This window comes from Gobius niger, assembly GCF_951799975.1.
Source record: "Gobius niger genome assembly, chromosome: 4".
Taxonomy (NCBI): domain Eukaryota; kingdom Metazoa; phylum Chordata; class Actinopteri; order Gobiiformes; family Gobiidae; genus Gobius; species Gobius niger.
The window spans coordinates 23,114,429-23,137,425 of record NC_136855.1 but is presented as its reverse complement, the minus strand read 5'-3'; the positions used below and the strand labels follow the sequence as shown (position 1 = coordinate 23,137,425).

General features: G+C 38.7%; 2 protein-coding genes across 2 annotated transcripts; both read left to right on the top strand.

The window, feature by feature from the left end:
- Positions 1–2,120: 2,120 nt before the first annotated feature.
- LOC306962544 (ammonium transporter Rh type C 2) lies at positions 2,121–6,316 on the top strand. Its single transcript, XM_079555721.1, has 11 exons — positions 2,121–2,446; positions 2,691–2,883; positions 3,492–3,642; positions 3,713–3,860; positions 4,472–4,638; positions 4,763–4,900; positions 5,217–5,353; positions 5,511–5,635; positions 5,860–5,933; positions 6,009–6,082; positions 6,156–6,316. The coding sequence occupies exons 1-11, from the start codon at positions 2,233–2,235 to the stop codon at positions 6,187–6,189; spliced, it is 1,455 nt and encodes a 484-aa protein (XP_079411847.1). The 5' UTR covers positions 2,121–2,232; the 3' UTR covers positions 6,190–6,316.
- A 6,354-nt stretch (positions 6,317–12,670) lies between these two features.
- LOC306961999 (ammonium transporter Rh type C 2-like) lies at positions 12,671–21,141 on the top strand. Its single transcript, XM_079555002.1, has 11 exons — positions 12,671–12,897; positions 13,927–14,119; positions 15,171–15,321; positions 15,392–15,539; positions 16,269–16,435; positions 18,260–18,397; positions 18,801–18,937; positions 19,481–19,605; positions 20,679–20,752; positions 20,828–20,901; positions 20,973–21,141. The coding sequence occupies exons 1-11, from the start codon at positions 12,684–12,686 to the stop codon at positions 21,004–21,006; spliced, it is 1,455 nt and encodes a 484-aa protein (XP_079411128.1). The 5' UTR covers positions 12,671–12,683; the 3' UTR covers positions 21,007–21,141.
- Positions 21,142–22,997: the final 1,856 nt, after the last annotated feature.

Below are 22,997 nucleotides of genomic sequence, written 5' to 3'. Positions count from 1 at the left end.
CTGTAATTCCTGGACCAATTCACATCGAACAATAACTGTCACAAAGTTCAAAACCATCTCCCTCATAAAGTTGTCCAGAAGTGGTTCAAAAACATTGGCCAGCAGAAAGGACCTTCAGACGAATATTGTGTTAAGTTTGTGAATCCAATCATCAAATAAGGATCAGGGGAAGCATTTGGACATTTTCCTTTTTGGAAATGTATCTCCCATAGAGTTGTATTGGCACCTGCTCTCCACCTGAATGTACTGTCCTGAACTCTCTTTCCTCAAGTTCTTTAAATGACAAGTTCAAAAACCAGAATTAAAGATACATTATTCCAACAGTGCCTGATGTGAAATAATCAAATTGTGATAAAAGTGCATTACACAATGACTCAAAGAAAGTGAGGTTTATAAGAGAAGTGTGATATTATCTGGAATGTTCTCTGTCACTGACGCCTTATTCAATGAGATATGACAAATCTTTGTATGGTATTTGTCCTATTGCTATCTTGATGAAAAAATACATGTGCAACATGTGATGCACTAAAAGATTTGATCAATGGCATTAACAGAGAAGACAACTCATTTTGAAATTGAACTTTTCCACCTTTGTGAAAATGAGAAACAAAAAAAACAAAAAAGCCCCAGATCTGATAAAAAATGTTGTTGAATTATTTTTTGTTCCCAAATATATAAATAGATTCAAAAGATGTATCTTATTGAATAAAAATAGAGGTGATAGTCTTGACATTATAACAGAGTCCAGATTAATAATGACATGGAGGTGAGCTTTCTACGGTAGAACTTTTGAAAGGTTTATGTTTAATGCTTAAAACGTTATGTTGCAGATATTTTGGTCATTATATATTCCACATGTAACAAACACTGGCCCAGAGTTCAAAGTCTTCTTGTAGAGCTCAAATTAGAAAATTGTTTTGTGGCTGCATAATTGAATTTTGCAGAAAAAAAAGGTAGTGAGTTTAGGGTTGTGAGCCATATGATTAATTTGACATGTTTGTGGAGGGATCACTTTGAGCACAAATTGCTGAACATACAGTACATATTCAGCCAAGATTTGGTGCTAAATCTCTACTGAAATGAAGTACAGTTAAGAAAACAAAAGACTGACAGACTGATGTACCAGTCAAAGGTTTGGAAATGCTTTCTTTATGTATTGTTTTTTATTTTATTTCAAGACTATTTACATTGTAGATTCTCACTAAAGGCGTTAATTTATGCATGAAAAAAAGTTGACATGAAATTATTCAAAATAAGCTGCCTCTTGCTTTCATTTCTGCTTTGCACACTTTTGACATTTACTCAATGTGCTTCACCATGTAGTCACAAGAGATCGTTTTCCCGTCACATGAAGCTCATTGAGAAAATGTCAATAAAGGGTGTTAATTCGCCCCTTTTTATTTCCTACACAATTCCACATGTTCATTCATAATTTAATGTCTTCAATGAGAATCACACAATGTAAATGGAATTGAAATAAAGAAATGCGAAAACATACCAAATTTCCAATTAAATGTTTCCAAACTTTAGACGGATAGGCCTACGGTACTTGGATATTTCACCACCAACTGGAGCGTTGTAGAACAAGTAGCACAACTACAACTGTCTTACTAATTCTTTGAGTAAATTTCCAGAATAATAATGGAGCGCATCACTCTCCACAGTCATTCACATGCACTGGCCTCCACCTGAACTCTTCAGAAGTTGCACATCATTTACGTCATATCCCAAGAAGCTGGCCACGTTTATATTTCATAGTAGGCTATATTCAACACATATTAAAAAATCATTCTGAATATCCCTTCAAGTTCAGAAAAGTGACTGTGTTTATTATGTAGCTTAATAATGCAAAAAAAAAACATGCTACGACTTGACTCTGAAGTAACTGGTGCCTATTTTAGTTTCAGTTTGGCACAGCTGGTAGTTGTGCCAATTAGGCTTTTATGAAAACTGCCTAATAAAAGTAGCGTCTCGCCTCTACTGTGCCCCATCCTACTCCTGTCTTATAATAGGCCTTCTGGAAATAGTGTCATCATCAGGAGTGGTTTATGAAGAAAACACATGGTTATTATGCATGCCCTCACGTGATAAACCAGCAGGTGAACGTGCCTGGCCCCTGCGACACACCCCTCTCTCGAGGCCCTTAAAAATTCAGTGAGGTGAGACCGCAGTCAAACCCCGCAGGACGCGCTTGAGCGATCATCCTCCCGAGCAGAGACAGAAGGCTTCAACATGGGCAACTGCTGGACGTATTTGGGCCCGCAGAAGAACACCAATGTGCGGGTCAGCCTCCCCGCCGTGTGCTTCGTCTGGCAAATAGCAATGATCATCCTGTTTGGAATTTTTATCCGCTACGATGAGGAGTCGGACACGCACTGGGTCGAGCACAAGAGGACACACAACATCACGAGTGACATTGAAAACGACTTCTACTTCAGATACCCCAGTAAGTACACGTGCGTCAGTAAATAATAGATGATTACTCTAGGATATAGGCTAGCGTGCATGGAATACGCGTAAAATCGAATATACCACGTTTTTGTGCAAAAGAAGCTATAATGATCATTAATAATGCATTAGTTAACATCAGCAATAGTCCTCTATTCCTTGTGATTTTGTCTGTTTGTTTTCGTGTGACTTACTGCAGGCCTAAACATTTTCCCAACGCAGCTCTTCATGTATTTTCCCAGGCTTTCAAGATGTCCACGTCATGATCTTTGTTGGTTTTGGCTTCCTCATGACCTTCCTCAAACGCTACAGTTTTGGAGGAGTGGGCTTCAACTTCCTGATCGCGTCCTTCGGTCTGCAGTGGGCTCTCCTCATGCAGGGCTGGTTCCACGCCCTGGACCCCGCCACCGGCAAAATTTCCATCGGAGTTGAGAGGTGAGTGACTCTTTTAACCTCTTAACCCCCCACCTTAACCGAGTGCATTTTCTCCGGTTCGGCTTTACCTAAATCTAGTAGTTTCTTGTTACATCAACACAACAAATATTTTTCCCCTTGCGTTGTGGCTGTGTTGTCATCACTTTTTATAAACTTTTCTTAAAGCACTTTTATGTTGCGTTTTTGTCACATTTTTGCAACTTTTTCCATCGCTTTATTGTCTTGCCTTTGTTGCATTTTTTGGTCACTTTTTTTCCCAAGAAGCTTTTACAATTTTTGGTACTGACAACCTGGAGAAAATGTGCTCGGTTCAGGTGGGAGCATTAAGAGGTTCATAATGACGAAACCAAAACATATCAATATCAACCTGCCGCAGATTAGTGGAAGAGATTAAAATGATTGACGTCCGATTATCATAAGACATGATTCCTTTCTCTCACAGCGTTATCCAGCCTGATCTCTTTGTCTGTCCAACCTTAAAAACTTGACATTCCTGTTTGTCCACATCAACCAGAACGGCTTCTTCTCATCACAAACTGCTCCCCTCCACAAAGCGATCTGAGCATTTCTCAAGCTTTCTCTGATGTGTTTTTTTTTCTTTTCTCCAGTTTGATTAATGCAGACTTCTGCTGTGCCGGCTCTCTGATCGCCTATGGTGCTCTCCTGGGTAAAGTCAGCCCTGTCCAGTGTTTGGTGGTGACTTTATTTGGCATTACTCTGTTCGCTGTGGAAGAATTCATCATCCTAGATCTCCTTCACGTAAGTTCATATTTTGCCTCTAAAAGTCCCACTTGCGACTGCTATATTAATCAAACGCATGTGTCTTCAGTGCCGCGATGCTGGTGGCTCCATGGTCATCCATTGCTTTGGAGGTTACTACGGCCTGGGCATCTCTTGGGTCCTGTATCGACCCAATTTACACCAAAGCAAGCAACTCATCGGCTCCGTCTACCACTCTGATGTGTTTGCAATGATTGGTGAGTTTGTTTTTAACTTGTTTAGAGCCATTTCTTTGTCAGCAACGGAACCTCGTTTTGGAGTTTGGACGAGACACTGGAAGTGGAAATGAAAATGAAACGGGAGGAAAGTGTCTGTTTTAGGTTTGTCTATGTTCATAAATCAACTACATGTGTTTATTTTATTATGATAAAATAAGATTAATGTTTTTGCCATATTACCCAGCCTTTTTTTTTTTTACTGCATTTCATTTTTATATATCATTTTTAGTCTTGGCGTATGTGTTTAGTATATTGTTAACTTTTCATTTTCAGGATTTGTGGGAAAACTTTCAGAGCTTTTATATATTCTTCTGTAGATCAGTGAGGGCTTGTTTGTTTGAGCTCTAATTGTTTTATCTCAAGTGTTTACATTTTTTGACAGATAGTTTCATGTTGTTTTAAAATTTTACACCATCAGTCTCTAACTCTGAGCCGATGACGCTGGATCACGAGGCACTTCAAACACGGGTCACCGAGAGTGTAGTGAAAATAGTCAGAAAACATCTGCGTTTCATAATTGTGTCTCCGTGTACTTTGTTGCCTCCGTTTGGATACTTCAGCGTATATGTAATGTTTGAAATCTCTCTCAGGTACTCTGTTCTTGTGGATGTTCTGGCCCAGTTTCAACTCTGCCATCACGGATCACGGCGACGGGCAGCACAGGGCGGCCATCAACACGTACCTCGCCCTGGCCTCGTGCGTGCTCACCACCGTCGCCATCTCCTCCATGTCACAGAAGAAAGGCAAGCTGGACATGGTAAGGTCTTTTTTTTCTTTCCTGTTCAAACTGATGAAAACAACTTGCCGGGAAACAGGTTGCGTTACTTGCTTGTCAACATTTTGTGACGGCAATATTTTTGTTTTGTTTTTGTTTTTGACAGGTGCACATCCAGAACGCCACGCTGGCGGGTGGTGTCGCCATGGGAACTGCAGCGGAGTTCATGATCACTCCGTACGGCTCTCTGATCGTGGGCTTCTGCTGCGGCATCATCTCCGTGTTCGGCTACCTGTTCATCACAGTAAGACGGATCAAAACCTTTTTCAATTCACAGCTCAGGAAACGTAGCTTTAGACTACAATTACTAATTACTATACTATAACCGGATTAAATATCAAAAACACAATTATAAAGAAATTGATTAAAACCTTCCTACTGTCACATTTATTTTAGCTTTTAGAACAAATCCATTTAGTCTTTGTGGAGAACGTCACTACTTTTTGTGTATAACAAAGCTTTGGCCCCTCGTTATTTCACTTGCACAACGACTTGCCCACAACCAAACAAAGTTGCCTTCCCCTGATTTAGAATACTTATATTTTTTGTACTTGTTTCAGCCTTTCTTAGAGAAATATCTCAAGCTCCAGGACACTTGTGGAGTGCACAACTTACACGCTTTGCCGGGCATGCTTGGCGGGTTCGTAGGAGCTATTGTGGCGGCTGCTGCCAGTGAAAGTGTCTATGGAAAAGAGGGGTAAGACACAAGTACAATACAGCCTCATGGCATAATTTCTTAATTTCAGAAAATAAAGTAACATCATTTAAGGTCTCATTAGACTTTATGTTAAGACTGGAAAAGACACATTTATCTGGACAAAGTGGTGTCTTTACTTTGCGTTCATTCCCTCCAGATTGATCAGTACCTTTGACTTTGAGGGCGAGTATGCGGACAGAGGAGTAGGAACGCAGGGCGGATTCCAGGCTGCGGGCACATGCGTGTCCATCGCCTTTGGGCTGGTCGGAGGAGCTCTTGTCGGTATGTTTTTGCTTTGCGTTTTGTTTGATCGTGACGCTTGATATGAAGTGCACACACAATCGTACAAGCATGAGGAAAAGATTTGTATTTTCCATTTTGATAAGGCAAAAGGAATCTTTCCATTGTTTTGCTTCTTGGAACTATACGTATCACTAGATTAAATCTGATAAAGGAAAGTATTTAAGAAAAAATGTTTATCATAAGGGGTTCTTGTTTTACTTTAGGGTTTATCCTGAAGTTTCCGATTTGGGGAGATCCAGCTGATGACAACTGCTACGATGATGAAGTTTACTGGGAGGTAAGCATCAGTTTTGGCCACTAGATGGAGCACTTGTCCATTACAAATAGGCTGATGTTTAATCTGAAAATGTAGGTCCCTGAAGATGAAGAGATAATCCCTCCTGTGTTGGAATACAACAATCACATGATCCATAAACACCAAGACATGTAAGATCTGCTCATTTACACTTTGATGACATATTCTGATTATTCTAATTTTTGTTCCTCTTGTGTCTAACAGAGCCGAGTCCAACTTCTCAGTGGAGCAAAGTTAATCAAACTAATATAAATTGTGGTTTAGAACGAGCCACTCTGAACAATATGTGAAGGAAAGCATTAATACGCAAATGTTAATGGTATCTGTGAACTAAGTGAGACGTAACATAAAAATATGTTCATTGACAAAACTTTTAAAAGGATAAATCATGTATACAGCAGTGTCATTTTCTTTTCCCAAGGTCACAGATGTGTGCTTGCAAAAAAAAACAAAAAAAGGAAAGAAAGAAAGAAAAAAGTTTGGATTGAAGTATTATAATGTCTTTTACTGCTGAATGTGACTTTTTTTTTATTGTGAAACATTTACCAAGCGTTTGCTCTTGTGCAAAATGGGTAGTATGTGCAAAAGTGGAGCAGAAGCAGAGTCATTTGTGCATTTTTTCATCTTTCATGCATCAGTCTTTCATGTACACATCAGATTTGGAGCCATAATACTGTAATACAGGATATATCAAATGGTAAATTAGGTGCAAGATGCCCATATTTTATTTTTTTAAGCATTCATATCATGATAAATGACCCCCCATGTGTATTTTGTACAAGTTCAAATGAATGTGCCTTACAAAGGTCAAAGTCCTTAATAACAACAGAATTCAGCCGTGCTCTGGGTTAAATGTTTGGGCTTCTCTTCAAGAGCTTTTATGTGGAAAACAAATATTTTAAATGTGTATTTTCTTGTACAAATTGTGTTGAGTAAAAAGTATTTTATAATATATTATATTTTTGTCTGTGTGGGATTTGTCCATTTTATGGCGTTGTATACATATATGTTACATGTTAAATACATGTTACATGTATTTGTTTATTTATTTGGATCCCCATTAGCTGTCTCCAAATGGACAGCCGCTCTTCCTGGGGTCCAGTTCAAGCAATTACAATATTCACATCATACAGTTAAATTAAAAAAAACCTTCACATTCAAACCGCTCCTCAAATATACATATATGCACACATACATATAAAGAAATCTGAATATAAACACACACACAAACTTAGGTTTCCATCATCATCACAAAGAGAACTTTGTTTCAGCCTGGTGGCACTTTGTTCCATTAAGTCACTGCTCTGAATAAGATGCACTTATTCTAAACAACAGACCCCGTATGTCTTTGTTTTAGACACATTCAAAACCAGTCTGTTTTCAGGAATGCAGTTAAATAACAACTGCAAATCAGCCTGTAGTGTATTTCTCAGCTCAGACATACTTGATGCTGCACAGTAAACAGTGGAGTCATCTGCATAGGCCATATGCCTTTAAAGAACATACAGCATACATACATCATTGATGAAAATTTTAAAAAGCAGTGGTCCCAAACAACTGCCTTGAGGTACACCACACTGCAGATGTTTAGGCGCAGAAAAGCTTCCATTAAAAATACTGATTGTGATCTACAAGTTAAGGAACTATTCATCCATTTCCGTGGTGCAGCATCAAATCTATATGCAGATAATTTTTCAAGTAGCAGATTATGATCCACCAAATCAAAAGCTGCGCTCGAATCTAGGAATACTGCAGCCACCATCAACTTCTTATCAGTATTAGATAACCAATTATCTGTCATTTCTGTAAGTGCTGTACATGTTGGGTGATTTTCCCTGTATCCATGTTGAGATCCAAAATGTAATTAATTTACATTTAAATAATTAAAAATCTGTTTAAAAACAACTGAGCATCGGAATAATTGGTCTACTGTTAACAGCAGTCATTTCCACATTTGAGGAAACGTTCCTTGCCCTGGAAAAGCTATTGTATTCGCAGCAAGTTTAAGCAATCGACCATCCACCTCATCCAATCCTGATGGTTTGTTGACATCTAGCGTGAAAAGAGACTTTTGCTGAAATTAAAAGATTAAATGTAAAATTACAATTTTTGTTTTTAATAATTTAATATTTTTATTATTTTAGATGAAGTGCTAAAAAAACCTGAATTTGTAGTGTCTTGCCTCAGATTGTTAATTTTATCACCATACTATGTACTAAAATTATTTGCATTATCCTTTCCTTTTGTCAGAAATCCACCATTCATTTCTATAAATGATGGTAAATTGGTTTTGCTCCTTCACATTAACTCGTTCAAGGTATTCCAAAGTTGTTTGCCATCATTTTTGTAATTCTCTATCTTATTTCTATAGTATATTTGTTCTTTTTTCTGTTTTGTTTAGTCAATATATTCCTCTCAATACAATAGGTTTTTCACTTCTCAGACGTCTTTAGAACAGACGCTTCATTTTTCAAGTTGTCTCTGTGCGCCATAGACTGCTTACGCTCCTTGTCAATCCATGGGGCCTTATTTGCTTTCCCAAATATTTATCACCCAAGACATACATTTCATTGCCTAAGTCAGACATTTTTGTAAAAATGGAGCACAATCAACATACAGTGCATTTGAGCTTGGAGGTCTATAGATGCAGCCAATTGGAATAGGTTCGACTATAAGGGATATGCACTTCCAAACCTCAACATTCAATAGAAGGAACCATCAAGTCTGTCCAAACTTTGACAGGAATGTGGCTTTGTATGTAAATAGCCACTCCACCTCCAAAGAGATTCACATCTAAAAGTATTATAATCTGCAATAGCCACACAATCATCAGCAACAGTTTGATTTAAATGTGTCTCAGATACAGCCATGATATTTATTCTTTCATTGTGCGTAACATTTCATAATTCATGAACTTTGTTTCTTAAACTCCTAATATTTATATGAGCAATTCTCCATCCTTTACTAGATCATGGTCATACCGCCTTTGCGATGCCCAATCCCGTCAGACCTTGGAAGCTAAGCAGGGAAGGCCCTGGTCGGTACTTGGATGGGAGACCGTTTGGGAACACCAGGAAGCCTAGCGAATGTAGTGTGTGAGTGAGTGGTTGGTGGTGGTCGGAGGGGCCGATGGCGCAGACTGGTTGCCTCGCTTCCGTCAGTCTACCCCAGGGCTGCTGTGGCTATAATAGTAGCTTACCACAACCGAGTATGGAGTGAATGAATAGTGCAATGTAAAGAATCTTTGAGTGTCCAGAAAAGCGCTATATAAAACCGATGCATTATTATTATTGTTATTATTAGATAAACTGAGTCCCTTCTACAGTATTTGAGTGTCTGTTTGACGCCATAGAAATGTCAACATTATAATTCATTCCTCCCAATAGTTCTCTTATTCCCCCATATTTTAGGCTTCACGACCAAACGATCATAGCTGATAACAGCATAGTCTCCTCTCGCTCTTGCTTCTTTAAGAGCAGGTAGCAGCTCTGCTCTTCTCTTCATCACTCTCTCAGAGAAGTCCCCATTGATATACAGTATATTGAGGAGTTCTTCAGACATACACATTGACCATTATTTTGTCCAGAGCTCTGTTTTGCCTACATTCACCTTTTATCTTTTTATGTATTTGTTTAAAAGTCCAACATACAATCACTATTTACACTATAGAATGATGATATTATTTGCCAAATTATGAGGATAGATGAAATACAGGGGACCGTGGGATATGTGCTGGTACCACATGGAACATTTTAGGCTAGTTTTTGACAGCCCATAATATTGGGCTCTATCACAAATTATACAAAAGTAAATCGATAATAGTTATTGCTTTACTTGACTAAACTAATCACCTAGTAATAGTAAATCTATTTTCTATTACTTAAAAATATTAGACACAAATAAAAGACTTGTTTAAACTGTTTCTGCAACAAGAGTATGTTGTTCATATTAGTGTTAGTTGGAGTGAACTTTGCAATACATTTACTGTTGATTCAACACTAATTAGAACACAAAATGATGCATTGTCGTAATGTTTCTTGCATAACAGATTTATAGAGATTTCATTTGAGGTATTTAAAAAAGATATGTTCTTTGCAAAGTCACTGAATATCACCCCAAACCTACTGATGCATGCATAAAAGTGCGTCCAACAGTGATAGACCTTTGACAACAAAATGCAAACTACACTAAAGACAAAAGCCATGAAATACAATTAGTTAACTGCTCATTTGGCAAGGACGAGATGAGATGGTTTGAAATTATGCTATTGCATTGGCGTGTATGTAATGTATAGTATAAATAGTATAACGTATAAATAGAAACATGACAATAATCACAGTAAAGATGAGAAAATACAACTCTCTGCAATCAAAGTCATGCTAAATAAATCTGATAAGGATATAGACTTCCACGCAGATAAAAGGTTGCGTTCATGTGACCTCACAACATTGCAAAGAGCCTATAGTTTAACATTGAGGTGGAGGACATCTTTTTGGAAAGGTATCTCCCATAGAGTTGTATTGGCACCTGCCCTCCACCTGAACTTACTGTCCTGAACTGTTAAACACTCTTTCCTCAAGTTCTTTAAATGAAAAGCTCGAAACAATATTCTAACAGTGCCTGATGATGCATTTGAAATAATTCTGTGAAATAATCAAATTGTGCTAAATGTGCATTACACAATGACTCAAAGAAAATGAGTTCTATAACAAAAGTGTGATATTATCTGGAATGTTCTCGGTCACTGAGTCTCATGCAGCAATGACAAATCCTTGTATGGTGTTTGTCCTATTGCCTATTGCTATTGATACACTAAAAGATTTGATCAATGGCATTAACAGAGTAGACAACTCTTTGACCTACTGCTCACATTTTGAAATTAAAGTCTAAAGTTTTAACTTTCTGGTGATGTTTTGAGATGTTGCTTCAGTATTTCCACATAGAATTCTTTCTTCATGACGTCATTTATTTTGTGAAGTGCACCAGTCCCTCCTGTTGCAAAACAAACCCACAGCATGATGCTGCCACCCCCGTATTTCAAAGTTTGATTGGTGTTCTCAGGCTTGCAAGATTCCCCCTCATTCCTTCAAATGTGACCATGAGTATCAGACCACAGGATACTTTAAAAATTAAAGTCTTTGTCCTTTTTTTATTTGCAAAACCAAACTGGCTTTTTTATGCTTCTTTTGGAGTAAGGGCTTCTTCCTGGCAGAGTATCATCTCAGCCCATGTTGGTACAGGACTTGTTTCACTCTGGATAATGACAAACTCTTATTAGGTTCAGCATCTTCACCAGGTCTTTTGCATTTGTTATTGGGTTGATATTCACATTTCAGACACAGAATGTTCACCTCTGGGACGCAGAACCCGGCTTCTTTCTGATCTGTATGATGGCTGAACATTTCCAACATTCAAGTGTCTTGAAATTGCACCAAAGGATGAACGAGAGTTGTGCTTCCATGACATCGTCATCTGGGCTTTCCCAAACTGTATAAAGGTATAGCAATCTTACTGTATGTAGTGACTTTGTAAAGAGTAATAAATAAATGTGTAGAAAATTCTATCTGTCATTGTTCTGGAATTTGAAACAGAAATATTTTTTTTTATGAAGGTTATCAAAACATATGGTTTTCATTCAATTTGTTGTTATTGTACAGTGCATATCCAGCCTAGATTTGGTGCTAAATCTCTTCTGAAATTAAGTACAGTTAAGAAAACATAAGACTGATGTATAGTACCCGTCAAACATTTGGTAACGCTCTCTTTATGTATTGTTTTTTCAAGACTATTTACATTGTAGATTTGCACCAAAGACATTAATTTATGAATTAACACATATGGAATTTGACATAAAATTATTCATAATAGCAAAACCGCCTTTTACTTTGATTCTGTCGTCACCAGACATGGTTTTCACGTCACAGGAATGTGGAAAACCATGTCAGGTGACGACCATATGAAGAAAAAAGGGTGGCCATCTGGAAGAATTTGAAATGAAGTTATTTCGCCCCTTTTTATTTCCTACACAAGTTGGCAACTGTATAGTTGGATGTCATATTGTGGTTTGTTCTGTACCACCAACTTGAGTGCCGTAGTATCACAACTACAATTGTCTTACTAATTCTTTGAGGGAATTTCCACTTGGGTTTCTAGAATAATAATAAAAGTGCATTACACAATAACTCAAAGAAAGTGGGTTTTATAAGAAAAGTGTGATATTATCTGTAATGCTCTGTGTCACTGACGTCATGCAGCAATGATAAATCTTTGTATGGTATCTGTCCTATTGCTATCTTGATGAAAAAATACATGTGCAACACGCGATGCACTAAAAGATTTGATCAATGGCATTAACAGAGTAGACAACTCTTAGACCTACTGCTCACATTTTGAAAGTGAACTTTTCCACCTTTGTGAAAATGAGAAACATATATATTTATATAATATATATATTATACATATGCCAAATAAAAGTAGCGTCTCACCTCTACTGTACCACATCATACTGTCTGACTGTCTGATAACAGGCCTTCTGGTAATAGTGTCATCAGGAGTGGCTGAAGAAGATGCATGCCCTCACGTGAATAGCCAGCAGGTGAGCGTGTCTGGCCCCTGCGACACACCCCTCTCTCGAGGCCCTTAAAGTGAGATGAGACCACAGTCAAACCCCACAGGACGCTCCGGCTCGTTCATCATCCTGAGCAGAGACAGCGCGGTGACAAAGGCTTCAACATGGGCAACTGCTGGACGTATTTGGGCCCGCAGAAGAAGACCAATGTGCGGTTCAGCCTCCCCGCCGTGTGCTTTGTCTGGCAAATAGCAATGATCGTCCTGTTTGGAATTTTTATCCGCTATGATGAGGAGTCGGACGCGCACTGGGTCGAGCACAAGAGGACGCACAACATCACGAGTGACATTGAAAACGACTTCTACTTCAGATACCCCAGTAAGTACACATGCGTCAGTAAAAAGAGATGATCATTCTATAGCAATGTGTAGCGGGGTCTGATTCTCACTCCACACGACCACCAGCTGGTGAAACTCTCTGTGTTGTGTTCAAATGATGGAGTTTGCCAATAGGGGAGACTTTGTGAAACACAAAATACAATATTTTTAGTGTAACCTCTACGTCAAACATCTCGCGGCGTCTCCCATCCGTCCTCATAGCAACTGACATATAATTACAAATTACCATTTTTTACATAGTGATCATATAGTTTTAAAATTTCCTTTTGGTCCATAAATTCCCCACCAAACAGCATTTTTTATATTTTTGATAACAATAGATTTGTAAACATTAAGACATTCAATGAACAAAACAAAACAAAAACAGTGCCACATACCTGTGTGAGACATAAAAAGCAATATTTTTAGTACAGCCTCATCTCACTGCGTCTGCTGGACAGAGAAAACACCGCACGCGCATGAGAGACTCTGATTTAGTTCAGTTGATACCAAGTAACGTTTTTCCCTTTTTTCCTTAAGAGCTGTAAAAAACATGAATAAAAACACTGATTCACACATTAACTGACAGGAAAACGTCCCTAAATACTTTTGCAACAAAGATCCAATCTATTTTCAACGCAAATATGATTTTTATCGCTAATTCTTAACGGATTAAGAGAAATTTCATCTTACCTCCGCTGCTTCCTCATAGCAATTGAGGAGAACGGCGCAAAGGGACCGGAAGTAGCGCGTGCTGCCGCTATCAAAATAAAAGTCTAAATAAAACCACAAACGAAACAGAAATGACAGACCGGCATTTTTACGAATTTGACAGACACGGGCTACATGAAATCAATGCATGAAATACACGTAAAATCGAATACACCCACGAGCCTCTTTTAAACCCCACGTTTTAGTACAAAAGAAGCTATAATGATCATTAATCATAGATTCCTTGTGATTATGTCTTCGTGTAACTTACTGCAGGCCTAAACATTTTCCCAACGCAGCTCTTCATGTATTTTCCCAGGCTTTCAAGATGTCCACGTCATGATCTTTGTTGGTTTTGGCTTCCTCATGACCTTCCTCAAACGCTACAGTTTTGGAGGAGTGGGCTTCAACTTCCTGATCGCGTCCTTCGGTCTGCAGTGGGCTCTCCTCATGCAGGGCTGGTTCCACGCCCTGGACCCCGCCACTGCCAAAATCACTATCGGAGTTGAGAGGTGAGCGACTCATTTAACCTCTTAACCCCCCACCTTAACCGAGTGCATTTTCTCCAGTTTGGCTTTACTCAAATCTAAAAGTTTCCTTAGGCCATTTGAAAGCTAAGACCAATATTATTTGTTTCTGTCAGACCACAGGATACTTCCTCCAAAAATTAAATTAAAAACCGATCTTGCCGTTACTTTAAAGATGTGATAAAAACGCAACAAAAGAGCAACAAAAAAGTGATTAAAAAAACAATGCAAAAGTGGCAAAAAAGTGACAAAATAGCAACATTAAAGTGATTCTAAAAATGTTGGTAACACTCTATTTTACATTGCACTTGATACAATGTACCTAACTAAATTTAGTACAATGTAATGTGCTCTGCAACAATGTGTAATAACTTGTACCGATGGGTTGGATACACAATAACTAACTTGTATTAGTACTTTGTAGGTACATACTGTAATATGACATAACTCTAACCCTAACCTTAGAGTCTCGTGTCCTATTACATTAGGGTTAGGGTTAGAACCATCAGTTCGTACACAAGGCAATGAGTTGCCTTGTGTACGAAATACGTGCTATAAATAAAGTTGCCTTGCCTTCCCATAGGTACAAGTTATTTGTAAATTTAGTTAGGTACAATGTATCAAGTGCAATGCAAAAAATAAAGTTTTTTAATCACTTTTACGTTGCTCTCTTGTCACTTTTTTGTCACTTGATTGTCACGTTTTTGTCGCTTTTTTGTCACTTTTTTTCAGTAGCTTTGTGCTCGTGGGCGTTAAGAGGTTAATAATAATGAAACCAAAACATATCAATTTCAACCTGCTGCAGATTAGTGGAAGAGATTAAAATGATTGACGTCCTGATATCATAACATGATTCCTTCTGGCTGCGTTATCCAGCCTGATCTCTTTGTCTGTCCAACCTTAAAAACTTGACATTCCTGTTTGTCCACATCAACCAGAACGGCTTCTTCTCATCACAAACTGCTCCCCTCCACAAAGCGATCTGAAACGCAAGCTTTCTCTGATGTTTTTTTGTTTTTGTTTCACTTGTTTTCAGTTTGATTAATGCAGACTTCTGCTGTGCCGGCTCTCTGATCGCCTATGGTGCTCTCCTGGGTAAAGTCAGCCCTGTCCAGTGTTTGGTGGTGACTTTATTCGGCGTTACACTGTTTGCTGTGGAAGAATTCATCATCCTAGATCTCCTTCACGTAAGTTAATAGTTTGCCTCTAAAAGTCCCACTTGCGACTGCTATATTAATCAAACGCATGTGTCTTCAGTGCCGCGATGCTGGTGGCTCCATGGTCATCCATTGCTTTGGAGGTTACTACGGCCTGGGCATCTCTTGGGTCCTGTATCGACCCAATTTACACCAAAGCAAGCAACTCAACGGCTCCGTCTACCACTCTGATGTGTTTGCAATGATTGGTGAGTTTGTTTTTAATTTGTGTCTTTTTTTACTACCTAGTAGGGCGGGGCAAATAATGGAAATCGGCATCTCAACATTGGACAATCTTACTGCAACTCACTGCTGCCAGTGGGGCCTAAATTTTTTTGACTGCGCTTTCTCATTCGAACGTAATACCAACTCGTTCTTTTGACGTGTTGCCAAAGTCGTTTGAACTTCTGCGGTATTGGCTAAATGCTAAAAACATTACCTTTTCCCCATATTAATGGTAAAATGGTAAATTTCACATGACATTTCCCCATATACCACAGGGTAAAAACAATGTTTGTATTTATTAATTGATATTGTTGTTTTTGTTATATTGTTATATTATTGTTGTTATTTATTTTGAACAATTGCCATCATTTCAAAAATTAGCATCATTCATTCTAGCGATTTTGGCAACACGTTGAAACTAGCATTGCCTTAGACATTCGTAAACTCCGATCAATTATCATTTCCCTACATGTACGTCTGGGGCTGATCTCAGTGGCCGCGTTACATCGGTTGAATTTCAACCTACCATTCAGCGAGCGGGGGAGGCGGCGCTTTAGGTGACGTCAAGCATTTGCGCCGCAGTTGCTGGTTGTAGTTTGGCAATGGCGGCGGATACGAAAGTAAAGGAAGCTCTTCAATCCGCGCAAGGAATGCCCCCAAGAGTTATGATAGAGTTATGATGGCTGCTGTGTAATGTTTGAAATCTCTCTCAGGTACTCTGTTCTTGTGGATGTTCTGGCCCAGTTTCAACTCTGCCATCACGGATCACGGCGACGGGCAGCACAGGGCGGCCATAAACACGTACCTCGCCCTGGCCTCGTGCGTGCTCACCACCGTCGCCATCTCCTCCTTGTCACAGAAGAAAGGCAAGCTGGACATGGTAAGGTCTTTTTTTGTGTTTTTTTGTGTAACTTCCAGTGCAACAAATTGCGTTACATGCTTGAAAACATTTTGTGATGGTGATACTTATATATATTTTTAGGCCCGCGCCAAGGGACTATTGTTTTTTTGTTTTTTCAATTTCACATATTTGACCTGCCAAATATTTCTGAAAATTCACCCGTTTTGGTGGAGACATTTAGGTAGTGGAAAAATGTATGAAAATTGGAAATTGGCCACGCCCAAAACTAAATGGCTCGACAGCGCCCCCTCAAAGTGGACCCCAATGTGAATCTGGACATGAGTTTCTTGGCGTGGGCGAAAACAGTTCAGTATAGTGAAAGGGGACAAACCAAAAACTCAATTGGAGTGCCACGCCCCAACGCACAGGAAGTCAGCCATTTTGGTTTGAAATACAGAATCTGTTTCGACTGCTCTAACTCCCTGGTTTTTCATCCAAATAAGATCCCACTTGGTACAGTGCATCTAGACATATAAATTCAAGATTCGGCCACGGTTTATAAAACTGTTCCACCGTCTCTTCAAAACGCCGCTGCGAATAATGCGCAGATATTGTGTATGTTATAGAACAGCTCACACTCACAGGCATTGATCTATTGAACTCACATTTGAGTCATCAATGCATTACCGGGGGCTGAACAGAACGCACCCATCAATATATAACCTACCCCGAGGACAGCACCTCCTACCTATAACTTGAAAGCTGCAGTTTGGGGGATTTTTATTCAATGTTGCCAGTAAATGTCTCAAACATGGCACATTATCATTTATAATTTGAACATGCATTGAAATATTGAGCTCACACTTGTGTCACTAATGCACTACCCCAAACTGTACAGAACACACTCATTTTTAGACCAACTTCACCACAGTAAAGCGCCACCTTTTCTATACGATTTTTACGAAACGTTGCCGGTATATGGTACACAATCAAGCAAACCAAAAAATATAATGCAGTTTCCTGATGTGGGTGTGGCCAAGCAAATGTCTCTCCAAAAGCATATTTTCCTGTATAATTCAAATGTGCAATGATCTATTGAGCTCATATTTGAGTCACTAATGCCTACTGCAAACTGAACAGAACACACTCAATAGCAGGTCCATTTCACACAGTACAGCGCCACCTACCTATACTTTGAAAATTGCAGTTTGGATGATTTGTAAGAAATATTGTACACAATGAAACAAAAAATATATATTTTGAATAGATATTATATAATTCACACGTGCCTTGTCAGATATAAAAGATACAAAATTGTATCTTTTATAAACTGGATGAGAATAAATCCATATCTATTACAACAGTGTTGGTTCATGCTATAGCGCCCCCTACAGAAAAAGAGGGTTTTGAATATGGGACAGGAAAAAAATTGGTCTGCAGAAATAGATGGCACTTGACAGACAATTCTAGTATGGGTTATCATAAAGGGCAGTAAGATCTTTGCTGTAACATGTGCAGAATTACTGATTCAAGATAATATTATCCCATCCTTTTTGCATCTCAGATATTTTGACAAACTCAACAAAAAATAACTCAAACTTGGCTATTATCAGCTAGAGGGCTGCAATGATTATCCAATTTGATGTCGTTGTGGCCAAAGGAAACCTTCTGGTCGATGAATGTCAGCAAGGCCAGTGTGAATTGTGAGGTTGGGGATGAATACGAGTTTCAGCGGGCGCAAGGCTGAGTGGCTGCGACGCGGTCGAGAAAGCGAGACGGGCGGTCGCATGGGAGGGAGTTGCCCCAAAGGGTGAGGGCCTCTATCGCCGCTTGTTTGTTTAATTTCGTTTTTGTTTTTGACAGGTACACATCCAGAACGCCACACTGGCGGGGGGTGTCGCCATGGGAACTGCGGCGGAGTTCATGATCTCTCCGTACGGCTCTCTGATCGTGGGCTTCTGCTTCGGCATCATCTCCGTGTTCGGCTACCTGTTCATCTCAGTAAGACAGATCAAAACCATTATCAATTCACAGCCTTTGAAAAATGTCTTTGCTGCAGATAACTCACTGTACCAGATAAATGCCTGTTAAATGTGATCACATCAGTGGAGATACAGCAATTTTACAAACTATTGACACTTTAGACAATCGTATAACCGGAAAAAATATCAAAAACACAATTATTAAGAAATTGATTACAATCTTACTATGGTTACATTTATTTTAGCTTTTAGACCAAATCCGTCCTCCCATCATATACTCTCCTGTCCTCCCAAATTAACACTTCTTTTTGTACATAACAGAGCTTGGTTGGCTGTCGACTTTTGACTTGCACAAAGATTTAACCACAAACAAAGTTGCCTACCCCTGATTTAGAATACTCATATTTTTGTACTTGTTTCAGCCTTTCTTAGAGAAGTATCTCAAGCTCCAGGACACTTGTGGAGTGCACAACTTACACGCTTTACCGGGCATGCTTGGCGGATTCATAGGAGCTATTGTGGCAGCTTTTGCGAGTGAAGGTGTCTATGGAAAAGAGGGGTAAGACACTACACCTCACAGCATAATTTCTTAATTTCAGAAAATAAAGTAGCATAATTTAACCCCTTGATGCCTGAATTTATTTCCAATTATATAAAAAATATATTATCAGTAGAGTTGGGCCACATAGTATTGCATTTCGTTATTGATATGATTTATTTCATGATATGATTATTTATATTGTTGTGGATACATGATATGATTTATGTTTCGCTCAGCTCCTTCAGAGCAGCATAAACACAGAGTAGATCATATTTGCGAGGAAATTAGTATTGCGCTAAAAAAAACAATGAAATATCTTGTCAATTATATTGTCACATATATCGTTATCGTATTTCTTTTTTATATCATGATAGAGATTTAGATCCCTGCCTTAATCATGGTTTTTGCTTTCAAGCTAAATTCTTGCAGGAAGCGGTATGTCATGAATTAGTGACACGTGGCGTTAAGGGATTAAGGTCTCATTAGACTTTATTTTAAGACTGGAATAGACACATTTATCTGGACAAAGTGGTGTCTTTACTTTGCGTTTGTTCCCTCCAGATTGATCAGTACCTTTGACTTTGTGGGCGAGTATGCGGACAGAGGAACAGGAACGCAGGGCGGATTCCAGGCTGCGGGCACATGCGTGTCCGTCGCCTTTGGGCTGGTCGGAGGAACTCTTGTCGGTATGTTTTTGCTTTGCGTTTTGTTTGATCGTAACGCTTGATACAAAGTGTTACACACAACCGTACAAGCATGAGGAAAACCTTTGTATTTTACATTTTGATAAGGCAAAAGGAATCTTTCCATTGTTTTGTTTCTTGGAACTATACGTATCGCTAGATTGAATCTGATAAAAGAAAGTATTTAAGAAAAGATGTTTATCATACAGCCGTTAGTCACCTTTAAACAAAGGACTCCTACTGCTGTTTGCTGAATGCTGTTTTTAGACTTTAGCTCAGCATTCAACACTATAATCCCACAGCAGCTAATACACAAACTGCTCCACCCGGGGATCAACACATCACTGTGCAACTGGCTGCTGGGCTTTCTGACTGAGAAAACACCGGCTGTACGGGTCAGCAGCAAGTCCTCCAGAACCAACCTCCCATATATATATATATATTGTATATTAGGATTAAATAAATAGATGTCAGTTAAAAGCTAAAAAGGTGGGTCTCGAGCCTGCTCTTAAAAACATGAACGTTCTCTGCAGCCCTGAGCTCCTCCGGCAGGTCGTTCCAGAGGCGAGGGCCGTAATATTGGAAAGACGCCTCACCATGAGTCTTTTTGTTGACTTTAGGAATAACTAGGAGACCCCTGCCGGAGGAGCGAAGGGGCCGTGAAGGTTCATAAGGTAAAAGCAGTTTTGAAAAATAAGGAGGACCAAGACCATTAAGACATTTAAAAAGCATTAAAAGAGCTTTAAAATCAATTCTGAAACACACGGGGAGCCAATGCAGCGATTCTAAAACCGGTGTAATGTGGTCCCGCCTTTTGGTCTTCATCAGGACACGAGCTGCTGAATTTAATAATTAATAATTTAGTAATCAGCATCTCTACTAATGCCTTCAGAGGGGAAGACTGCGGAATCCACGGGCCAGCTCCGGTCAACTGAAGAACAGTTTCATACACAAGGCCATTGGGAAGCTGAACTCCCTGCAGTCCCTCCCACCCCTCTTCCCTCACTCCAATCCTTCACATGGTTTGACAAATAAAAAAAAAGGAACTGAATTCAATACGGGTTTCTTGTCTTTAGGGTTTATCCTGAAGTTACCGATTTGGGGAGATCCAGCTGATGACGACTGCTACGATGATGAAGTTTACTGGGAGGTAAGCATCAGTTCTGGCCACTAGATGGAGCACTTGTCCATTACAAATAGGCTGATGTTTAATCTGAAAATGTAGGTCCCTGAAGATGAAGAGATAATCCTTCCTGTGTTGGAATACAACAATCACATGATCCATAAACACCAAGACATGTAAGATCTGCTCATTTACACTTTGATGACATATTCTGACAAGTAATTTTTATTCCTCTTGTGTCTAACAGAGCCGAGTCCAACTTCTCATTGGAGCAAAGTTAATCAAACAAAGCAGGGCTAAGATAAATTGTGATTTAGAACGAGCGACTCTGAACAATATGTGAAGGAAAACATTAATACGCAAATGTTAATGTTATCTGTGAACTAAGTGAGACGTAACATAAAAACATGTTAATTGACAAAGGATAAATCATGTATGCAGCAGTGTCATTTTCTTTTCCCAAGGTCACAGATGTGTGCTTTAAAAAAAGAAGAAAAAGAAGAAAAAAAAAGGGATGTGATTTATCTTATTGTGAAATTATGGGGGTCATTTACCAAGCATCTTCTGCTCACACAGCATTCTTTCATGTACACATCAGATTTGGAGCCATAATACTGTAATACAGGATATATCAAATGGAAAATTAGGGGCAAGATGCCCATATTTTATTTTTTTATGCACTCATATTTAGCACCTGTCATGATAAATGACCCCGCATGTGTATTTAGTTCAAATGAATGTGCCTTACAAAGGTCAAAGTCCTTAATAATGGAATAATGGAAAACAAATATTTTAAATGTGTATTTTGAAGTGCAAATTGAGTAGATAAAAATCGATTTCATAATATATTATATTTTTGTCTGTGTGGGATTTGTTAATTTTATGGCGTTATATACATATATGTTACATGTCAAATACATGTTACATACATATATGTTATACAATAAATACATGTTACTTGTAACATACACATTGACCATTAGTTTGTCCTGTGGGTCCGGGGCTCTGTTAAGTCGACATTCAACTTTTACCTTTATATGTATTTTGTTTAAAAGCTAAAAAAGTTAAATCACTATTTAGACTACAGATGATATCATTTTATAATTTAAATGTATGAGGATAGATGAAATACAGTTATAATACAGAATATTAGACCAAATAAAAGAGTATGTTCATATTAGTGTTAGTTGAAGTGAGCTTCTCCATACATCTATTGTTGATTCAACGCGACAGGACGCTGCTTTTTGAGGGTATTATGTTCTGGCTTCTCAGTGTGGTTCTCATTAAAGACGCTTATAAAATCATGAGCTGCTTGAGTGGGTATTAACTGGTCAAGGGGATGTCGAGAGGCAGAGGGTCAGGGTACTGTGGGTGCTGTGTCTTCTTTGTTATGCTAATAGGGCGTGGACAGGCCAGTCTCTAGGGTCGTTTTCTGACCAGTGGCTGTGGCTTTAATGAACTCTAAATACACTGATGGACATATGCTTTGTGTTGGACGTGTCAGGTTAACCAGGGGCAAAAGCTCCATTAGTGAAAGCTGGATTTCAGTGGCCTGGACTGAAGGTTAAATGATTTATGTGATTGTTCCAGTTTTCCATTGACTCATTGAGAAGAAGAAAACATAGGAAAAAGTGTTTTTATTACACAGTGATTAGTCACAAGGACACATTTATTCACAATATCAACAATGTAGAATAAAAAAATATGTGTATATTATTTTTTTATGACAATTATGAAGATGCACATTGCAGATGCACGTTAATAAAAGTAAAGAATCGCTGAACTAAAACTGGAGCTGAGCAAATATATCATTGGTAGTACCACCTGGCTTATACTGGTGGTACTCAGGGTCATCTGGACTTCATTCATTGTAATGTCATTTTCTAGATCAGACTTGGTTTGACTTCCAGTTTAGACATCATTTAATCCAATTTGAGCCTGATTGGATCTTTAGCTGGGCCTGGTGGACCTTGGATGGTCACAAATATTTTAGTATCTGGTGAAAATATATGACATGCTTTCTGGCATACAGGATTTTTTTTATTTTCCCCAAGCTTTATGTAAGCACACTGAGTACATATGTCACACTTTGTCTTGACTTAATCGTGCCGCAAAGCAACGTCTTCAATCAATCCATTCTAAACTACAATTATTTTCAAGTTTATATAGAGCCCTCTTTTCCATTTCTCATAAAATACAGGCTGACAATTCATCCTTGTGTTGTTACTTTCACACAAACATCTCCCAAGAGGTTTTTCCAAACTGAAAGAGA